Source organism: Paroedura picta, chromosome 8, assembly GCF_049243985.1.
Source record: "Paroedura picta isolate Pp20150507F chromosome 8, Ppicta_v3.0, whole genome shotgun sequence".
Lineage (NCBI taxonomy): Eukaryota > Metazoa > Chordata > Lepidosauria > Squamata > Gekkonidae > Paroedura > Paroedura picta.
The window spans coordinates 27554440-27573709 of NC_135376.1; the positions used below are offsets into that span (position 1 = coordinate 27554440).

The 19270-nt window shown below is 42.1% G+C and overlaps 2 protein-coding genes across 2 annotated transcripts in view; both read right to left on the reverse strand.

Annotated features, from left to right (window-relative positions):
- Positions 1 to 9436, reverse strand: part of GRK7 (G protein-coupled receptor kinase 7) — a 37999-nt gene extending 28563 nt beyond the window's left edge. Inside the window, exons 1-2 of the mRNA XM_077348782.1 lie at positions 7351 to 9436; positions 6378 to 6815 (exon numbers count right to left, since the gene is read on the reverse strand). Coding sequence (XP_077204897.1) covers positions 6378 to 6815; positions 7351 to 7950 — 1038 coding nt within the window. The 5' untranslated portion in view covers positions 7951 to 9436. The remainder of the gene's footprint in view (positions 1 to 6377; positions 6816 to 7350) is intronic.
- A 1181-nt stretch (positions 9437 to 10617) lies between these two features.
- RNF7 (ring finger protein 7) lies at positions 10618 to 15924 on the reverse strand. The gene is made up of 3 exons (XM_077348783.1): positions 15671 to 15924; positions 13150 to 13197; positions 10618 to 11806 (listed from the first exon to the last, which is right to left on the reverse strand). Exons 1-3 carry the CDS (start codon positions 15846 to 15848, stop codon positions 11688 to 11690), a joined length of 345 nt encoding a protein of 114 aa, XP_077204898.1. The 5' UTR covers positions 15849 to 15924; the 3' UTR covers positions 10618 to 11687.
- Between the last annotated feature and the right edge of the window lie 3346 nt (positions 15925 to 19270).

Genomic DNA, 19270 nt, shown 5'->3' on the forward strand with positions numbered 1-19270 from the left:
TTGGACAGAGAAGGCATCTACTGTAAAAAATATGGCAGAGAAGGATCAGTAGCAGTAAAAAAAACCTGTGTTTCAAAGAAGCCAGCCATGATACACAAATCTGGTAACCTAGAACACCCCCCCCCTTTTCTCAGGTACTGGCACTATCTCTATGGGTGTATCTAGCTATATAAAGCTCAGATCATACAACATCAGCACCTCCAGTAACTTATTAGACACATCTGACTTCCTGAGGAAACTACAGTATATCAGCAGCTCCCTGAAAAACACCATCTTAGCTAGCATGGTTGTTGAATCTCTATATACCAACATCTCCCCACAAAATTGAGTTATAATCCACTAGGACCACTATCTCAGATAACACCACAACAAATCAGGGTACTAACTTTGCTTATTTGTCTTCACTCACTACTTTGGATATGATAACAGTTTATATCTATAGCTATGGGCACCATTATGGTATCACGGGATACGAATATTTTCACGCAGAAGAATAATTCCTCAGCTCCTGTTAAATCTTGCCCTGTACCCAAGATTCATTGATATTTTCATAATCTGGACACATGGGAAGGAAGCTTTCAAGAGTTTCCATTGGCACATCAACAATTCTCACTCCAACATCAACTTCACCATGGACAATCTACACAGTTCTTGGACACCACTGTGAAACTATGCAATGGACTTACAAATACCACCTTATATTGTAAAATCAATGACCATCAAACTTGTATGCATGCTTCCAGCTATCATCTGGAACCCATAAAGCAATTTATAGTTATAGACAAACTCAGTGTTACAATCACATTTGTTCCAGTCCTCACACAAGGACTTTCTAGAGATTTTACAAAAAGCATTTTTTAAAACTACAGTACCTGCCCAGTAAAGAAGCCAGATGGGTACCCAGACACAGCCTGCTATAAGGCATACACAAGGGAGGCAAAAATAGAACACATATAAAGCTCACTTTAATACGTTGTTAGTGACCTACAGCCTCTCCTGGACAGGGGTATTTCTCTTTCAAAACCTTTTAATTGCAGGTTTTTCCTTGTTCACAGGAAGCCCCTCCAACTTACAACAGCTTCTCACCAGCTACCATAAACCAGCAACAGGGATACAAACCCAAGAACCAAACCTTTCAACAGAGGTAGATGCCAACTTGTGATAACATTGAATTAGAACTCATCAAGAAAGTAAACATAGCTTAAAGCAGAGATTTTACTTTCCTTACAGGACCCTTTTAAAAGAAATTTTAATTGACTGTCCTTAACATGTTTTATCAGGTGATAACCTTGTACCGATTATTGGCTGATTTTCACATAAACTATGTATTATACTTATTTCTTTGCTTATCTGTTTGAACATCTTACTTTTCTCATCATCCATTACAGCTGTGTTGGTTTTGTGGTAGATGAACAAGATTTGGGTCCTGTAGCACTTTAAACACTTTGAGAGTCAAACTGTCTTTGTCAGATATCTGGAATTTACACTTGAGAGATACATGACAGAACCCATACTATTTTTTTCTGCCTCTCCCTCCCATCATAATCTTCTCTATAGGAAGAATTCCTCATATGATTTTTGCCTTCACATATCTGAAGAAATGAGCTGTGACTCATGAAAGCTCATACTGAAATAAATAAGGTGCCATTGGGCTTTTATACTTTTCAGAGATGCTTATCTGTCATTACTAATACACTCTGAAGAAATCTCAGGGTTCCTTCTGAAAACAATAGCTTCATCATCGTCTTGATCACAAAGGGAAGGATGTATGTAAATGAGCCAAAATAATGAATAAAGGTCCAGGAAGAAATTTATGTCTGTTTTGGAAAATAGTGTATTAAAGGGAGGATCCTACAATGGAGGATATATAAAAAACAAAGGGAGGGCATATAGAAGAAAATATGCCCTCCAACCACAGGTAATTTTATTCAGCTGGGCTTCTGTTGTCTCTTTATGAAATGTTCCTGCCATGAACGTTCGCTTTACTTTTGGTGTCTCTGCTATCCAAGAGAGCCTTATGGTCTGATTTGTGGTAGAGACAGATCCAAACAATTGCTGACTTTTATATACACAAAGCAATAACAGCTGTTATTCCTATGAAGGAAAAGAGGTCTTCATTTAACCTAGCACAGTCTAATAAGCTAATTAAACCAGCGTAACACATCCTCTGCTTCACCTTAAAACTACTATAATCTGCAGACTAGGGTTCACCGTCACACCCAATAAAGTATGTCTTATGTCGCCACTACTTCTGCTTATCCTGCCTGAAATTCTGTTGGACTTGAAATTTGGTTATTACTTTGTGATATGTTGGTTGGTCCTCATAAAGATTGCTTTGGGTAATGAACCAACATGGCTATTTGGAATTCCAATCCCAAAATAATAATCCTAGACAAAATAAAGGCCTAGACAAGCTAAATACTTGGCAGCCCCATCAAGATCACCATATTTAACCTCTTTCTATGCAAAGTATTGCTTAACTTTGCCCGAGTTTGCTTATTAACAGGAGAATATTCTCCAGAGAAACAATTTTTGAACTACACTTCAGTTCCCATGGAGAAAATGGCTGCTTTGGAGGATGAACTCCATGGCATTATACTCCACTGAGACGCTTCCCTGCCCCAGATCCTACCCACTCCCAGCTCCACCCTCAAAATCTCCAGGTATTTCCTAACCCAGAGCTGGCAACCATAACCATAGCAAGAAATAAAACAAAGCTCCAGTTGCATGCACATCTTTCTCCTGTGCCCATTCTCATTGCATGAGAATGCCAATTTATTTCAGTCACATGTTTATAGATGCACTGTGTCTCACTAGTAATGTATAATAATGTAGGGAATGTGGCACCCTAGGCTTAACAAATTACAGTTTTGCCATGATTGGCTGGTTTAAATGCCAAGATTCTACAGAAGAACATGAGCTGGTAGCAGCTGTTTGTGGCGAACAGTTGATGGTGGTTGAGCAGGAGCCGGAAGAGCAATGAAATCTCTATGGATAGGTTTGTAAAAAGTTCTAAATATATTATCTGTTATTAACACTATAACATGCTCTTGAAATCCTCACCCTTCCCACGCAGCAAGAATGATGTCCCTGACAGAGTTGATGCAAGGATAAAAGGAAGTTGAGAAAATATCCTGCATTTCACCATGAATGTGTTTTCCACAATGTTTACATGACATTATTATGTAGCCAACAAAAATGAGCATCAAATCAATCATTCCATGAGTCATCTGCTAATTGCATTTTCTTCATATGTACTTGATGCATGAAGAATTCAAATTTTCAGTGACACTGGTATATTGAGATAATTAATATTTAAAATGTTTAAAAGTCTCCCCCAGTGGTGTGGGGGGCTGTAGTGGGGGACTGGGACAGGGAAAATGGCTACAGTGTGGTGAGACGAAAAAATTTCCTGCTCACACAGCAACCACCTAAACCTCGCTATGGTCTCTTCCAAAATGTCATACCAAAGCAGGTTTGGGAAATGACAAAGAAATACTGGGGGAGGCCCAGTGAATACACCACAATGCTGGGTTGGGGAAAAACCTTCATCACAGCACTAAACTAGTGGCAAATAACTGATGTGGAAAAATTCAGACACACATCTTGTTCTCCTGCCAAATACCTGCCTACTTAGATACCATGAAATAATGATTCATAACTACTGAAAACGTGCAGGTATTTCATTTCTGCTTTAGACCAACCAGAGCCTTATACCAGCAGTTCAGATATACTATGTTATTAATCTTCAGCATTACATCTAAACGGTTTCTGCCGGTCACAACACTGTATTACATATTCTGTCATCTACTTGTTCTCAGTGAATGAAAGTGGGGGTCCTCCATATCTGCACAGAGTTGGACAAATGAACACTGAACAAATGAACACAAAGACAGGTCACTGGTCTATGAAGGTCAGAATGGTCAACTCTAATTGGCAATGCCTCTTCAGGATCTTTTCCCTCACCTACTACCAGAGCCTTGTAATTGGAGATTACAGGAACTGAACATGACATCTACATGCAAAGCAGACCTTCTATCCATGAGCCATATCTGTTATCTGTATCTTTTCCCGTTTCCTGTAAACCGCCCTGAGCCTTCGGAGAGGGCGGTATATAAAAACAAACAAACAAACAAACAAACAAATATCCCCTCCACAGCAACAGGCCTTTCCCTTAACTACTACTATCAATGATATCTGGTTGATTGTATTTTACTACAACAGGCTGCAGACTCAAAGCAGGGCTGCCAAGTGACCTGGCAAGATTATTAATGCTTCTGCACTAATAGGACGCAGGAGCAGCGGGGTAGAGCAGGAGCAGTCATGAGTATTGTGGGAATGGGGTGCATGAACACTGGCCTACACACACCTCTATTCTCTTCTTGCTGCTTCTACTGTGGGGGTAACTTTTTAAGCCCCTTTGCAGAAGCAGATTTAGAGCTAGGCATATCTGGTTGTTAAACAACTTTAATAAATTTCTGACATGTGCCACTAATAATAAAAAACAATTACGATCAATCAAATAAGGTTTTAATAAAGCCCTACGGTAATATTTTAAATCTGATATCGTCACACTGCATTCTGTTCCCTTCTAGCAATATAGATTTTTATTTGGAACTCCCTGACCCCAGAGTTTGACTCCCCTTCACTGATGGTGTCCCAGAAATATCCAAAAATCTAGATGGGCCTTGAGTGGGGCTAACTTCCAACAAGCAAATTTTATGTCAGGTTTTTAGCCTGAAGTTTTATTGTGCTACTTCAGACCAACACGGCTCCCCATTTGGATTTATAATGAAAATACTTTTACCGTTCCATATATTAGAACCATTCATGTGTTAGATTTAATTTTTACGAATGAATCCTAATCTGAAGTATGGATATCCCAACCGCAGTTGCACATGAAAAATACACAAAAAAGGTATATAAATATATTTTGTTGCTAAACATTTATGGTGCATAGCAAAGCAGTATTACCTGTGGCAACTATGAACCAATCCTCATTTAACCCCTCTTAATGGCAGTTTTGTAAGAACTACACACAGGAGGTACAACGCACGACTACATGCTGAGAAGGACATTGGATAATCAGATAGATGAAGCACGTTTCAGTTACTCCAATACACCTTTCTTGTGTAACCATCATTAAGACTTGAAATATGTGCTGTCTTTATATAACCAATGGATTTTCCTTGTGCAACTGCCACTGGGACAGTTTGTAATCACCACAGGTATTAGTATACTACACAGTTCAAACTACAGTAGCCAAAACTGGCCATCTGGTTCCCTTCTACCTATTTGGAGATGGCAGGAAGGCAGACTACTGTGTACCCCTTTATTAAGAAGCTGATTCTGTGGTTGTCTTCTGATAGCAAAACTAGTACAGCTGGGCACAGGGATATCAAGTAGCATGTAGTTTTGCCTCTCAGAATTCATGCTCGGGGAAAAACAGGAGGGTTTCCTTGTGGTCAGTGCTACTGTAGTTGAAGTTAGAATGGAACTCCCCCCCCCCCCCCAGATCAGCCTGATTAGCATTACTTTTAACATGTGGTTTGGATTACTTGATCTATTGGAACCTTTTGTTGTTAAGCACTTTTCCCTGCTTGTTACACATTTTTGACTTGGAATGTGGGAATGGATTTGTGCCACTACACTTTTAAAAATAAAGCCTTCAAAGAATGAATTCTTTACAACACAGAGATCACATTAGGTATCTGGGGGTAAAATACAAGCCTTCGTAGCATGGCATCCATTCATTAATTACTGGAATAGACTAAGATACGAGAGGTCTTACCATGTGTCTAGCAGGCTATCTAGGTGATACTGTTTTATCTGTCCTTTTTGGAAGTTGATGATGGTAGACATTTATCTTGTTTGTATACTTGCAACTTTGTATATTTCTTAATAAAGTATGCTTAAAAACATGTAGTGCAAATGAAATGGAAATTCCATGTAAGGTACATGCAAGTGTTTTACATAACTGGTAAAATACTTGCATTGGTCTTGTTAATGTTATTAAAGACTGTACAGAACATTTTCCCACTAGATTGTGCCCTTAATAATCAGAAAGAACATGTACACTAATACCCATTTCCTAGCACCCTCTCCTTTATTGTAGGCCTTAATAGGACAACATATTTCTGTTGACAGAAAACATTTGGATGGCTTAAAAAACAGGCACACTAGCCTGGTTGCTACACAGCACAGCCAAATAGTTCATTAAACAAATCCTCTTACCACCTGCCATTTAGAATGAAGTGGCCACATAAGGTCCTTAGTGAGGAACAAATTGTAAGGAAGTAAATCTTGGGCTCAGTGCATTTGGAAATAGCACAGTCTCATCTGCCATACATGCTGCCCTACAGTGAACTCTCACTTACCCTTTGGGTGATGACTTTGCCCTCCTTGACTTTTACCGCCAAGCCAAGATCAGACAACCTACAGTTGCCATGCTCATCCAAGAGAACGTTGTCTGGTTTCATGTCCCTGTAGATGACATGGAGGGAGTGAAGATGCAGGATGCCACACGTGATCTGAGCAGAGTAGTAAATGACCCTATCTATTTTCAAGCCTCGTTCCCCCGTACTGTAAATGTGAAATCTAAGATCTCCTCCATTCATGAGGGTCATTACCAGACACAGGTCAGTTTTGGTCTGATAAGCATAGGCCAGGGAGACAATGAACCGGCTGTTGACCTTCTCAAGAATCTTCTTCTCCAGCAGAGCCATCTTTTCCCCATTTTTCTTTTTCAGTCTTTTTTTGTCCAGCTTCTTACAGGCATACATTTTGCCGGTGTTTTTTGCCTGGACAGCACAAACCTAAAGCAGCAAGAAAAAAGGAATGAAGGCCATGTAATCTAGCAACTAGAGACAACAGATATCCCTTGTTGCCATTTTTATTTGCTTCAGTTGTATGCTAATACCTTATTTACAATGTAATCCTAAGGACTTTCCTGGGAGTAAGCTCCCTTGCGAAGACCTGCTTAGTTTTGCTCTCTTAGCAAGGGCCATGCAATAGCTGAGTTAAGATGCTCTGTACCATGCGAGAGCTTAATGAATGTTAATAGTAGCAGCCCTAGTAGTTTCCAGTGAGAAACCTACTCTGCCTTGGGGGAAAAAATAAAACTAGTCACTCTGGGAGACATGGGCAAATAAACAATCAAACAGATCTCAGCCTAATGCTGCTAAATACCTTTTAATACAGTGAAGGTCAACAGTAAAAAGGGATAGGGATGGACCAGCCTATACTGGAAGTGGCTAGCTGCTCAGTTCTTGAAATAAAGGCTTATTCATTGCATTGCTAAGGCCCAACTATTTGCATGTTACAGGAAAAGATTAAAAAGTTGATCCTTACCTCTCCAAAGCCTCCCTTGCCTAATACTCGGTACTCTTCAAAAAAGTTTTCACTCACAGGTTGCCTTTCAAAAGCTTTCCATTGCAAAAACTTCTCAAAATATGGGCTGTTCTGGAATTCTTCAAAGGGTTTTCCTTTAAGAAAGTCCCTTGCTTCTTCCATGGCTAATATAATGATATTTTCAAATTCATTCTTAGTGGCTTCCTGGCACTTCTTGGCCAAATCTGGACTGAGAAATTTCAAGTAGTTATTGCTGATACTTTTCAGGTACATGTTGGCCACACCTTCAAGAATGCTGCTCTTGATTTTATCCTCTGACAGTTCCCAGCCATCTACTTCATCCAAGAACTCACTTGCCAGCAGGTATTCGGGTTCAGCCTCCACAAATTCCTTGAAAAGAATTCTACCAATGGGCTGCTTTTCACAGATGTGCTCATACTCCAGTTTAATGGAATCTTTGAGTTCAGAGAAGTCCTCGATCGTTGGTAGTACAAGACCCCTGCGCCTTTTCTGTATCTCCTTGTCAGCATCTCCGCTTTGCCTGGCCTGTAGATATGCTGTGTTGGCAATCAAGTTATCCAGTCCCCCCATGTCACACATTTTGTTGTCCTGCTAGGGTGGCAAACCACTGCGTAGATCTGGGGCTGCCTGCCTTCTTCCACCGTCTGGATATGCCTGCAGGCTTCAAAGAAATGCGGGGGAGACTGACTGCTTTAGCATTAAATACCTCTCAAGGATTTTTCATTAAGTACCTTTAGGTTATGTACCATTTGCGGAAAGCAGCTGGTAAGAGGTTTCTCTCTAAGGAGCTTTGTGCTTACTATCTATAGCTAAATGAATGGCATCACAGGAAAACCTGCTCCCTGCCACCAAATGCATTCCTTAACACAAACTCCTCTTTACTCCTAAATCTTGCTATACCTCTTACACCACTCTGAGCCCAGGATCTATCTTCTGCACAAAAATTGCATGACACTGTTTCTTCATTAAAGAGTTATCCTTCTCGGTAACAAACTACAGCAACAAGTCTTTGAACCAGGCTTTCAAAAGGGAATTGAAATGCTTTCTGCATTTTGCTTTGCTACCAATCAGCAAGAAAACACTATTCAGAATCACAGTCTTCACAATGATGTCAAAAAAGCAGGCTGAGAATTAGATTTAAATACTTATTATTCAGTCCTAGAGTCTAAAGCCTATTTCTTCATGCAGATCGTATGCAGAGCAAGTCAGTGTTGAGAGCAGCATTTATGCTGCAAAACGTTTGGCTGCTGTCAGACACAGACACTCAATAAAGGCAAACCAGATCTTACATACTGAACAAGATCCTTATTTTGTATACAACCTGTTGTATTTTCGCAGCCATTCAGGAATGGCTGGAATACAACAAGATGTATATTCTGTAAGAACTCATTTCCTGACCATCAGAACTCATTGAGCCAGGAATGCTTGTGGCCCTCATTTGAGGGCTCAATTAGATGTCAAGCAACCTGAAGTCATATGTTGAAAACTGAGGGGGAGACAGACCCCTCAGGGAAAGACAAACAATACACTGGATTGGATATAACATCCATCAAAATGCTGAGAGTCAGTCTTATTCCATTCTATTGCTTGGGTCAAAAAGCAGAATTGCTCCCTAAATGACCTATTTACAACAGCACGTTGTAACAGTAGTAGACTGATCATGGCTGAAGGGGCTACAAAGAGTATGAAATGTATTGACTAATTTCTGACATAATGCCAAATCACGGTTTTCATTAGCTAGTTTCAAATAAAGACCTGGCAAATTGTATTTACCGTATATACTCGCATATAAGCTGACCCACATATAAGCAGAGGCACCTAATTTTACCAGAAAATCCGGGCAAACTTATTGACTCGCATATAAGCAGAGGGTGGGAAATGCAGCAGCTACTGGTAAATTTACATTGAGGCACCAGTAGGTTAAATGCTTTTGAATACTTATTTCAAAGAAAAAACAGTAAACTAGCTCTGTAAGTGCAAAAGAGGGCCAGCAAAACAACAGTACCCAAAGTTGGCAACCTACTACAACAAGTACAACAGCTACCAAACTGGGAGAATGGACTACTCTAACTATACAGTGCCCCCCCCCCCAGAACAAAACACTGAAATAAAGAATTGTAAAACTCAACACTGAAAATTATAAAATCAACAATTAAAGAACTATAAAAATAAAAAAGTACTAAAAAAAAACACAACCCCAAGAAGAAAAGGCAAACAATGATGCCCCTTAGAAAAAAGAAATAAACACTAGTTTAGAGAGCATGGCAAAAGCTGCTGAAGCTTTTAAAACTATTGTTTGTTGTGACCTCTGAAATAAGCTGTTATGAATCTCAAAATCTCAAACAAGGCAGGCAATCTAAGGACCAAACTACATATTACTTTTCCCACATGGTAGCCATACACCACTGCAAGTTTTCCATCTTCCCCAGATACATGGAAGATAGGAAGCAGGTTTAGTATGGGGTGGGGAGGGAATTGAATGGGGATGGTTTTCAATGTTATGTTTTTTTAATTTTATTGTTATGGTTGTTGTGAGCCCCTATAAGTGGGCTGGCCAGGAACAGAGGTATATTAATTCAACTAGTGAATGAATGAATGAAAACTCTATCCAGAAGTGCTGCAGGAGATCAATTCTGTTTGGGACTACAGTGTGAGTGGAAGAGGGGTTCTTGCCTCCCCCCCCATGTTGTTTTCCCAAAATGAAATGGCACTACAGGTGTTATTTGCCCCTTATGCGGTTGCCCAACATTGGGTCACTTCTCAGAATGAGAAAAATATGAAATAGGGAGCCATTAGAAATTAAAGTCCCTCGCTGTGACTGCTGCAGCATAAGTTCTGCAACAGAAAGCTGTCAAGAGTAATCATTTCACATGTTCCAACTCTGGATTTGATTTGAGAGCCAGTTTGGTGTAGTGGTTAGGAGTGCGGACTTCTAATCTGGCATGCCGGGTTCGATTCTGCACTCCCCCACATGCAACCAGCTGGGTGACCTTGGGCTCGCCACGGCACTGATAAAGCTGTTCTGACCGGGCAGTGATATCAGGGCTCTCTCAGCCTCACCCACCCCACAGGGTGTCTGTTGTGGGGAGAGGAATGGGAAGGCGACTGTAAGCCGCTTTGAGCCTCCTCCGGGTAGGGAAAAGCGGCATATAAGAACCAACTCTTCTTCTTCTTCTTGATTATATGGACAAATATTTAATTTAAGGCTGTGCTGAATGAGAAAATGAAGTGGCAAAGAATAATTGATCATTTTAGCAATATCTTTAATATATTTGAAATAATGCTGCAGCCACAACTCCATCTAATACATTTAACTTCTGTTGACATCTGCAAGCAGTAGAACTTTTGTCAGATCATGTTCTGTAATGAGATGTTGGGGACAGAAGTGTTACATCTTACCAAATGCATCTGCTTAATTATGCAGGAAAAATGAGTTTATGGATGCTGCTTTGACTTACCATTCTGATGCCCTTTTAAAAATGCTACCTCACCAAAAAAGATACATTCACATTTTCATCAATTCATATATTTACTAAGAAGTTGGCAAACATGTGGAAAAGGAAGTTAAGTATTACCAAATATTAAGGCTGTGATCCAAAAGCTGCTGCATACAGAGCACTGTGCATGCACTGAGACTTCATAGAATGGTGCATAGGCTATTTGCAGGGGGTGGGACTACTTACCAAATACAGAACAAGACTTACTGGTTGCTAATTATCAGACTTTCCTGTGTCTCTACAGAACAGATTTTAACTGAATTGATTTCTAAGTAAATTATACTGCTCTACCAAAAAAAAAAAGCTGAGCAATTTATAGGGTAATGTTTTAATTCTGTGTATTGCAATATACCTTTTGAAAGGAGTAAATTAAAATTTAACCTTTAAAATATCATAGAAGCAGATAATATTCAAAACCAAAACATTTCATCTTAGTGAAACAAAGAAAAAAGTAAAAATGAATGTGTCCAGACCTATTTATTTCAGTTAAATAACCCAGTTTCCAGAAAACAGTGATATTTTAGCTGTAATTGCTTAGATTATATTGTACTTGTGGGCTTCATCAGCCCGAACACTTTTCTAAGCAATTTTACAAAGTTCACAGCAAACATTTAGATACATTCTTCAATACTGTACATCTGTATTCTTGCAAGAACAATCCTGAAGGCTACAACAGATCAGGAAAGCAACATAAAATGCTGTAGGCCTAAATAAATAAAACAAATTCTGTCACACATTGAGTAGTCCTTTCTCATCAGGGATAATGGCATCAGTTGTTTAAAGTTCTAAATAAGTTCAGCAGAAGAACTGCAGGTGCTTTTATTTGCCTATTCTTTGAACTACCCAGTCCTGTTGACAGAGCGGGCAACGATTGTTCTGTTTCACCCAAAGTGACATGCAGCAATTGTGGAAGGAATGATTACACTCTCCCCAGACCACTGAAAGAAAAGAAAAGAAAACTTGAGATGTCACAGTTCATAAGTAGTTTGGCAGATTTTGCTCTACAAACTAACATGGTTTCCTCTTTGCATACCAATTTTACAATATGTGTGTCACAGTCAGGATTCAAATCAACATGTTAACATGTTCCACATTGCCAAAAAAGCACTATATTTTTGTTTCTTTAAAAGTAATGCATTTTTGTAAATGAGACAGATTGTAATACAGCACTGGAGAGGTTGAAAATGCTTACTGTTCAAAGAGAAAAATCGTATTGCACTCGACACAAGCGGCCACTCAGTGTTCCAAACTAGAACTCTGAATTCCCCCTGGAAGACTTTATGGCAAATACAAAGTTGATGTTTCAGGCTAACATTTGTCAGCCAAATACTGCACATCCCCTCTCTTTCTTCTCAGGGCCAACTCTCCCTGTGTGAAGGACACTTGAAAATACAACCAGGTAGCAGCTATCTTCTAAAATCTGAAAACTCAGCCCGTGAACACGCACAATAATGTACAAAGCCTTCGCTCCCACAATTTTTAAACACTTAGGTGCAATTTATAAATACAGTGGACCAAGGCTGAAGCCAGGGAATAACACCTCCCTGACGAAAAACCCACCTAAACTTTGGTGAATACTACCGACTTGTTAACAAACCAAATGTTTAAGTGCATACTATTGAATTTCATACTTTATCGCTACAGTATTTCCAAATTGTAAAGAAATCTGAACTTCCTTCCAGATGTAGTAATATATACAAACAAATTAAGCACATGGTCCATATACAAATATAAAAACTTCTAAGTAGTGCAGGTTTCAATGGGAGATATTTAGTCTTTTGCTGAAATCAATGGAACTGCTTATTTTTGGCAAAAGTGTGCCCAATTAAGATGCAATCTCTTCTACAAATCCTAAAAAGTTACTGGAGTATAATCTCAACCCTCTGACATTCTATTTAAAACATGAAAAATCATACTATTAAAAATAATACATTTGAGACTTCAAAAATCTCAGCCTTTATGAAGTCAAAATTTTTTTTTCAAAACTTCCTATTCTTCTCTCCTTCAACCAGCCATCTGTTCAGAGAAATGTTTGAAGATACGAAGGACATTGTAGTTGCTGCTCCCAAATTAATCTAATTCCTCCTTAACAGTCACATATATTCAAAGGACTGACAGCACATTTGCTATACCAAGTATTTTATAGAACAGTATGCCTTTTTTACTCAAGGGTTGCTCAAGATAATTTTACTGAAATAAGTACTCATTTGAAAACTTTAAAAAGCACCCCACTAAGAGACAGCCTTTGGTTGAATAACAAGAGAATGAAATCACAACCTACCAACACAATCTTCTTGTTTGTTTTCAGCTTGACATCTTAGACAGGCATCTAGATGTAACAAGAATAAAACTAAATGTAATGTTTTGGATATACCTAACTTACTTACCAAAGCATGTACAATTGCTGAAAAACATTTTGGAAATATTAATATTGCGCTGACTGTATGTAGAAATTCTCTACCCTAATGTTATGGTTTATGAAGGTATGTATGCATTACAAAATCTCAACTTTTACTTATGATAATACTTTTAAATAAGCAGAATTTATATGGAGAAGAGCTTATGGACAAGACAAAGATTTGCTTCAGGATGTTCCTTCTTAGGCATGGAAAATGTATTATTTGTAGTGAGGGGCTGTGGTCTCTGGTTCAATCTCTAGCACCTCTAGCTAAAAGGATCGATCGGGTGATGGGTTACACAACAAATATGTTTCTCCATACAATTCTGTAAAAACCCTTGTAGAGAAACAATCCATTTTTTGACTGTCAAAAATAGTTCAAAAGGACACACAGCGTGATCCCCAAATATGGAAGAAAGGACAACAGAGAACTAACTGTACCAACCTCATATCCAATCAGATCAAATGTTGTCACAATTATCATCGGATGTGTGTGAGAGAGATAAGCAATCTGGAAATTTCTATGATTTTGTAACTTTTAGGGGCTTAAGCAGACAATGTCCTCTTTGCCCTATATTTAGCATACTCTCAACTGGCACCAATATTCTTGGTCCTCATCAAGTCTTATATCTGGTTTGCCTTTTTCCTTTCAATTTATAATGCTGTATTTTTCTACATATATGAGTAAGCCCCCCCCCCCCCAATACTGTCACTGCAATTTTACCTGTGGATGCCCTGGTTTTAGTACTTTTTTGATTGACATAAACCGCACTTTTTATTATATACATTGACAGGCCTGGGGGCAACCAAGAAATTATAGAGGAGACAATGCATATGGAAATTTGCCTCTTTCTATTCACTTGCAAGATCTTATTCTCACGTCACCACTCTTTTCCCTTTACATGACTAAGTTGCTTTCATTATTCTTTGCTTCCCACTGGACATTCAATCCTCATTTTTTCTCCTTTGGGCCAGTTTGCATAAATACATTTCTCTGTATATCTAGGGTTTCCCAAATATATAAAAACTTCTACCTTGGGGAGCCTGGGTTTTCTGCTTTTATGATATCAAGAGGCTTGCTACCTTTAGTATGAGCTAGTCATAATCATAATGCAATAATAATGTTAAGTCATAAAGATCTGCCAGCAAGGAATTCTTCAATTTGGAAAAAAAATTCTAATCTGCACACACAGGTAAAAAATTGCTAGTTATTACATTATCCTAAGGAGAGCAACCATGCTTCCTTGCCTTACACATTTAGGTGCACTTTGTGATCTTTTCCTTCTTATATTTGTGCTTTTTCTTAAATTATAACCTGACAAAGTGCTCTGATTAAATAAAATGCTAACTCATTTTTTGTACCTTTTTAGGTGATCCTAACAAAAGACTTTTATGGTCCTTTTTTCAAACCAAGGTGGTATACACACAGGAACAATTCTGTTTCCTACGATCATGGCTGTGAATGAAGACATACTTGCACTGCTGGTTCAACATTCAAAAGAAAACTGTGCACTTTCCTTCACCAATTGCCAGTTTCCCCACCATGCCACACCTGATGGCTTTTAAAAGTGATTAACTGCTATTGTCCTATAGTACCATAAAGTTATAGTGATATATCGCTACTATCTAATAGCTGCTTTACATCCCAGCTTTTTAGTCTCCGGCTCTTTTTACTGAAGCAACAAAGATGGCCAGAAACTTACCCTTCCCTTTTTGAAAAAAATGAACAATTACAATTCAGTGTGGGGCAACCCCTCTCCCTCCCGTGGTTTTGAAGCCAAAGTAGAGAGAAATCTGTCTTGATGGTGCCCAAGGCAATCAAATGCCTGGTTATTCTGAGAAACTGGAATAAGAGAGGCCGTTTGGTTTCTCTGAACCAGCATCTGGACTGAGCATTTTGTCCAGATGGTATAAAAATATTCCGATCCGCAGCCTCCTTTTTCTGGGCATTTAAATTCAAATCAGCACCCCCCCCCCCGAACCCCAAGGCTGCCTGGATCCTCTTTTCGAGGAGACCCCCCTAAAGGCGCCGGTTTGCGCGGGAGGAAAACACCCCCCTGAGCAGGGGCCGTGGGCAGAGAGCAGGGCCTTGTCGCGTCAAGCGGGGCGCCGGGCAACGTCCCCCTCGAGAGCCACCAGGACGAAGACCATTTTAGAACTGAAAAGAGGCGCTGGGCCCGCTCCTGAAAGGCCGCCCCCCCCCCCCCAAGAGCAAGGGGCAGCGCCGCTCCCCGGAGAAGCCAATGAAAAGGCTCCACAAGGCCTCCAGGCGGCCTCTGAGGCGAGGCCCGCCCCAGCCCCGCCCCGCGGATGGAGGCAGGCGGGGGGGGAGGGGGCGGTTGCAGGCCCCGCTGCGGAGCGCGCCCTCCCCTCCCCTCCTCCTTGGCCGCCCGCCTCGCCTTACCCATGACCTGCACGCGGCAGATGGCGCAGGTGTCGCACTCGACGTCCCAGCTCCACATGGCCACGGCGTTCCACTTCTTCAGCGAGAACATCTTGTCGGCGCCGCCCGCCTTGGAGACGGAGGAGCCCGCGTGAGAAGCCGGGACGCCCGGCTCGTCTCCGTCCTCCGCGTCGGCCATGGTTGGGGGCGGGAGGAGGAGGGGATTGCCGCGGGCCGGGCCCCGCCGCCCCGCCCCCGAACCGAGCCACGGCAGGACGGAACGCGCGCTCCCCCCAGCGGCAGGCGGTGGGAACGAACAAGGCCGGCCGGGCCTGGACGCGGAAAGGACTTGGGGGCAGGCCGGGCTGGAGGCCGCCGGGCCTCTTTTTCCGGCCTGCCTCACGGGAGACCCGGTGCCCAGGCGCGCCCCGGACAGCATGCTTCCCCCAGGAGGCGTGAGGATGCCGCCAGGGAGACAAAACTGGGCGCGACCCCGTCGGCCTGGTCTCCCCACCCGCCTGCGGTTCCCCAAGACCTGTAGTCTTCCAGATGTCCATGGACTACAATTCCCATGAGCCCCTGCCAGCAATTGTAGTATATCCACATCTGGAGGACCGTAGGTTGACTGCCCCAAGAGACTACCGTGGCTAATCCGCCCCCTCCCCCCGGCACTCATGGGCGAGTCTCTCTTTGTAATCTCTCTCGGATACATCACGTTCAAATAAATGTAGTAAATAAATCAATCCCCATTCTGCCCTGGAGGCTTGCAAGGGGATCTTGGGTGACTAGTCTTGGGTGTTAGGAATAATAAAAGGCAGGTGACAAGAATAATGTAAATAGTTTTGGGCCGTGTCTCATTGTGAAAATAAATTAAGTAGACAAATAAACCAGGAGTATTAGCAGCATTCCTTTCTGCAAGCCAACTGTTAGGATATAACAGGTATGGTAGTCTCCTTTTTAAGCTGGCTAGGCATAGGCTTTCTATGAGGACTTGTTGGCATTCAGGATTTGCTGTTGCATTTATATTTCATTATTAGAACAGTTTCTGGTACAATTAAAGCCTGAAAACAGATACAGCTTTAACAACCACATGGTGGTACAGAAGCAGCGTGTGGAAACAGTTTTCAGTAATTCATAAACCAGCTTGCATCATCTGTCTTGAGTCCTTGGGAGAGGTCCTTGAATAGTTGTTGACCTCAATGGGAGATAATGTACAGGTGACTTGGAAATTTCCCCCTCAAGACAAATAACTCCAAGGCAGTGGTCCCCAACCTTTTTATCACCGGGGACCGGTTATCACTTGACAATTTTACTGAGGCCCAGGGGGGGGGTAGTTTTTTGCTGAGGGACATCGCTGGCACCCCTGACTTCCCGCCACCTGCTGGGGGGTGCTGCCAGCAGCAGCTGTGCAGTGCCACGCCGAGGGGGAGCCCCAGCCATGGCGGCTGCTGGAGAGTACCAAAGGTGAGCCGGTGGCAGAGTGGCAGGGCAGCCCCCAAGGCAGCAGCTGGGGAGGAGGAGCTGCGGCCCTGCACCGACTGATCCACGGACTGGTTCCGTTCCCGAACCGGGGGTTGGGGACCACTGCTCCAAGGGACGGGTATAAATCAGGAAAATGGCATGGGAAAAAACCCTCCCCCATAGGTTTGCCCAAGTTAGTGTCACATTAAATGCTGAGGTAGAGGAGACTTTCGTTCCTTGGCTTCTGCCAGTAAAAAGCAGAGCAAGGGGCTTTCTAGGGCTGTTATGGCCCTTAAGAGGGACTCATTACTGGACATCTTGCTACCATGCAACTTGCTTGACTCACACAGGACTGATTGCTTGCTGTTTTTCAAGAGCAGTCACCCCATGAAAGCCAGTGTGGTGTAATGGTTAAAGTTTCAAATCTGAGGACACAGGTTCAAATCACAATTCTGCTATGGAAGCTTGCTGGATGACTTTAAGGGGCTTTTCGCACGCCTTCAAAATCGCACAATGGTTGCCAATTGAAAACGCTACTGATTTGCCGTTATGCACAACGTCATTGACAATCTGCCACACACCTGAAAACGATCTGCAAAAAGCGCTTCCTTGTAGCGCTTTCAGGGAAATCCCCAAAAGTGGATTCACCCTCCGGAAAGCGATACACTCCTGCAACCAATCTGCAACACTAGCGAAAAAGACCTGTGCGTTAACATTGTTGCGGTTTCTACAAAGTCCCTCCCCCTGGTTCTCTCCTCTGATCTTCCGGCGAAGCGATCGCCATTTTTTTTTTCTCCGAGCGAGCGGGGATAAACGCACCAGCGAGCCTCTGTTTAGAGGCTTCCCCGGCTTCAGTCCCTCCCCTTCAGTCACTAAGCACAAACAAGAGAAGCCCGTTTGCTGATGTATTTTCCCTTTATCTTTTACACATTCATTCAGCCGAAAATCGGGCCCGTGAGAGGGGGGGGTTTCACTCGGAGGGAGCGTGGCAACGAATAAATGACAGCTCAAACACACCAGGCAGCTGGATGGGTCTCTCCGTTGCAACGAATCAACACAGATTCGTTGCAATGGGTCTGGTTTTTTTTAAAAAAAACTTTCTTAAAGGGAAAGGGGCTGTTTGGCAGCATGCTAACGGCTGCCCATTGGATTTTCAGCCGAAAATCGGGCCCGTGAGAGGGGGGGGGGATTTTTTTTTTCACTCGGAGGGAGCGTGGCAACGAATAAATGACAGCTCAAACACACCAGGCAGCTGGATGGGTCTCTCCGTTGCAACGAATCAACACAGATTCGTTGCAATGGGTCTGGTTTTTTTTAAAAAAAAACTTTCTAAAAGGGAAAGGGGCTGTTTGGGAGCATGCTAACGGCTGCCCATTGGCTGCTTGACGGCCAGGGGCGGGACGAGCTTGGCAAGAGCGCTTCCTTTCTAGCGATTTTTGCCGAGACCGGAAGCCTGTGGGAAACGCTACAAAACGCAACTGGATTCCACTACAAAGGCAGGTATGCATAACGACGAATTCCACTATTTTAAATGGCGATTTTTCATTCAGCAACCAATTTGCTACAAAGATCCCAGTGCGAAAAGCCCCTAAGAGTAGTCGTACAATTCCAGCTTTCACCTATGTGACAGGGTTGTGAGGGTAAAACGGAGAAGAGGAGAATGATATAAATTGCTTGGAACTCCATTTGGGAGAAAGGTGGGGTATAAATGAAATAATTAAATATAACGAGTTGGGGGTAGGTAGATAAAAGTTTGGTGGGTGAATGGATGAGAAAGACTGAAGGGAGCGGGAAAAGAGGAGGATATGGGATTGCCAGGATGAGGAAAAGAAGAAATAGTGTCGAGAAGGGAAATAGGGTACAAGGAAAAATGAGGCTCCCTCTACAAGTCTTTGCAGGTTTCCTGTCATACACCAAGGCAACTCAGCTACAGTTTTCCCAGGTAGAGGATGTCAGGGAGAGTAAGATGAACAGCTAAAGATAGGAGTGGGGGCAGATAAAGGTAGGTTGGCAAGTGGCTAGAAAGGAAGTAGGCAAACAGCAGAGGATATGGGGGCTTTCAGGAAGGGAAAGAGCAAATAGTGGAGAAGGAGAAATGAGAGGGTCCCAAGTCCCTGCGAGTCCCCCACTTCGGCTTTAAATGCCAAGACCAGAAAAAAA

Bases quoted from the DNA above. Each gene is read 5' to 3' on its own strand.
- RNF7 (XM_077348783.1), bottom strand. From the start codon at position 15,848: ATGGCCGACGCGGAGGACGGAGACGAGCCGGGCGTCCCGGCTTCTCAC. The intron at 13,198-15,670 runs GTAAGGCGAGGC...TGTTACATCTAG, and splicing joins CTGCCGCGTGCAGGTCATGG to ATGCCTGTCTAAGATGTCAA. The intron at 11,807-13,149 runs GTAGGTTGTGAT...CTTTTCTTTCAG, and splicing joins CAAACAAGAAGATTGTGTTG to TGGTCTGGGGAGAGTGTAAT.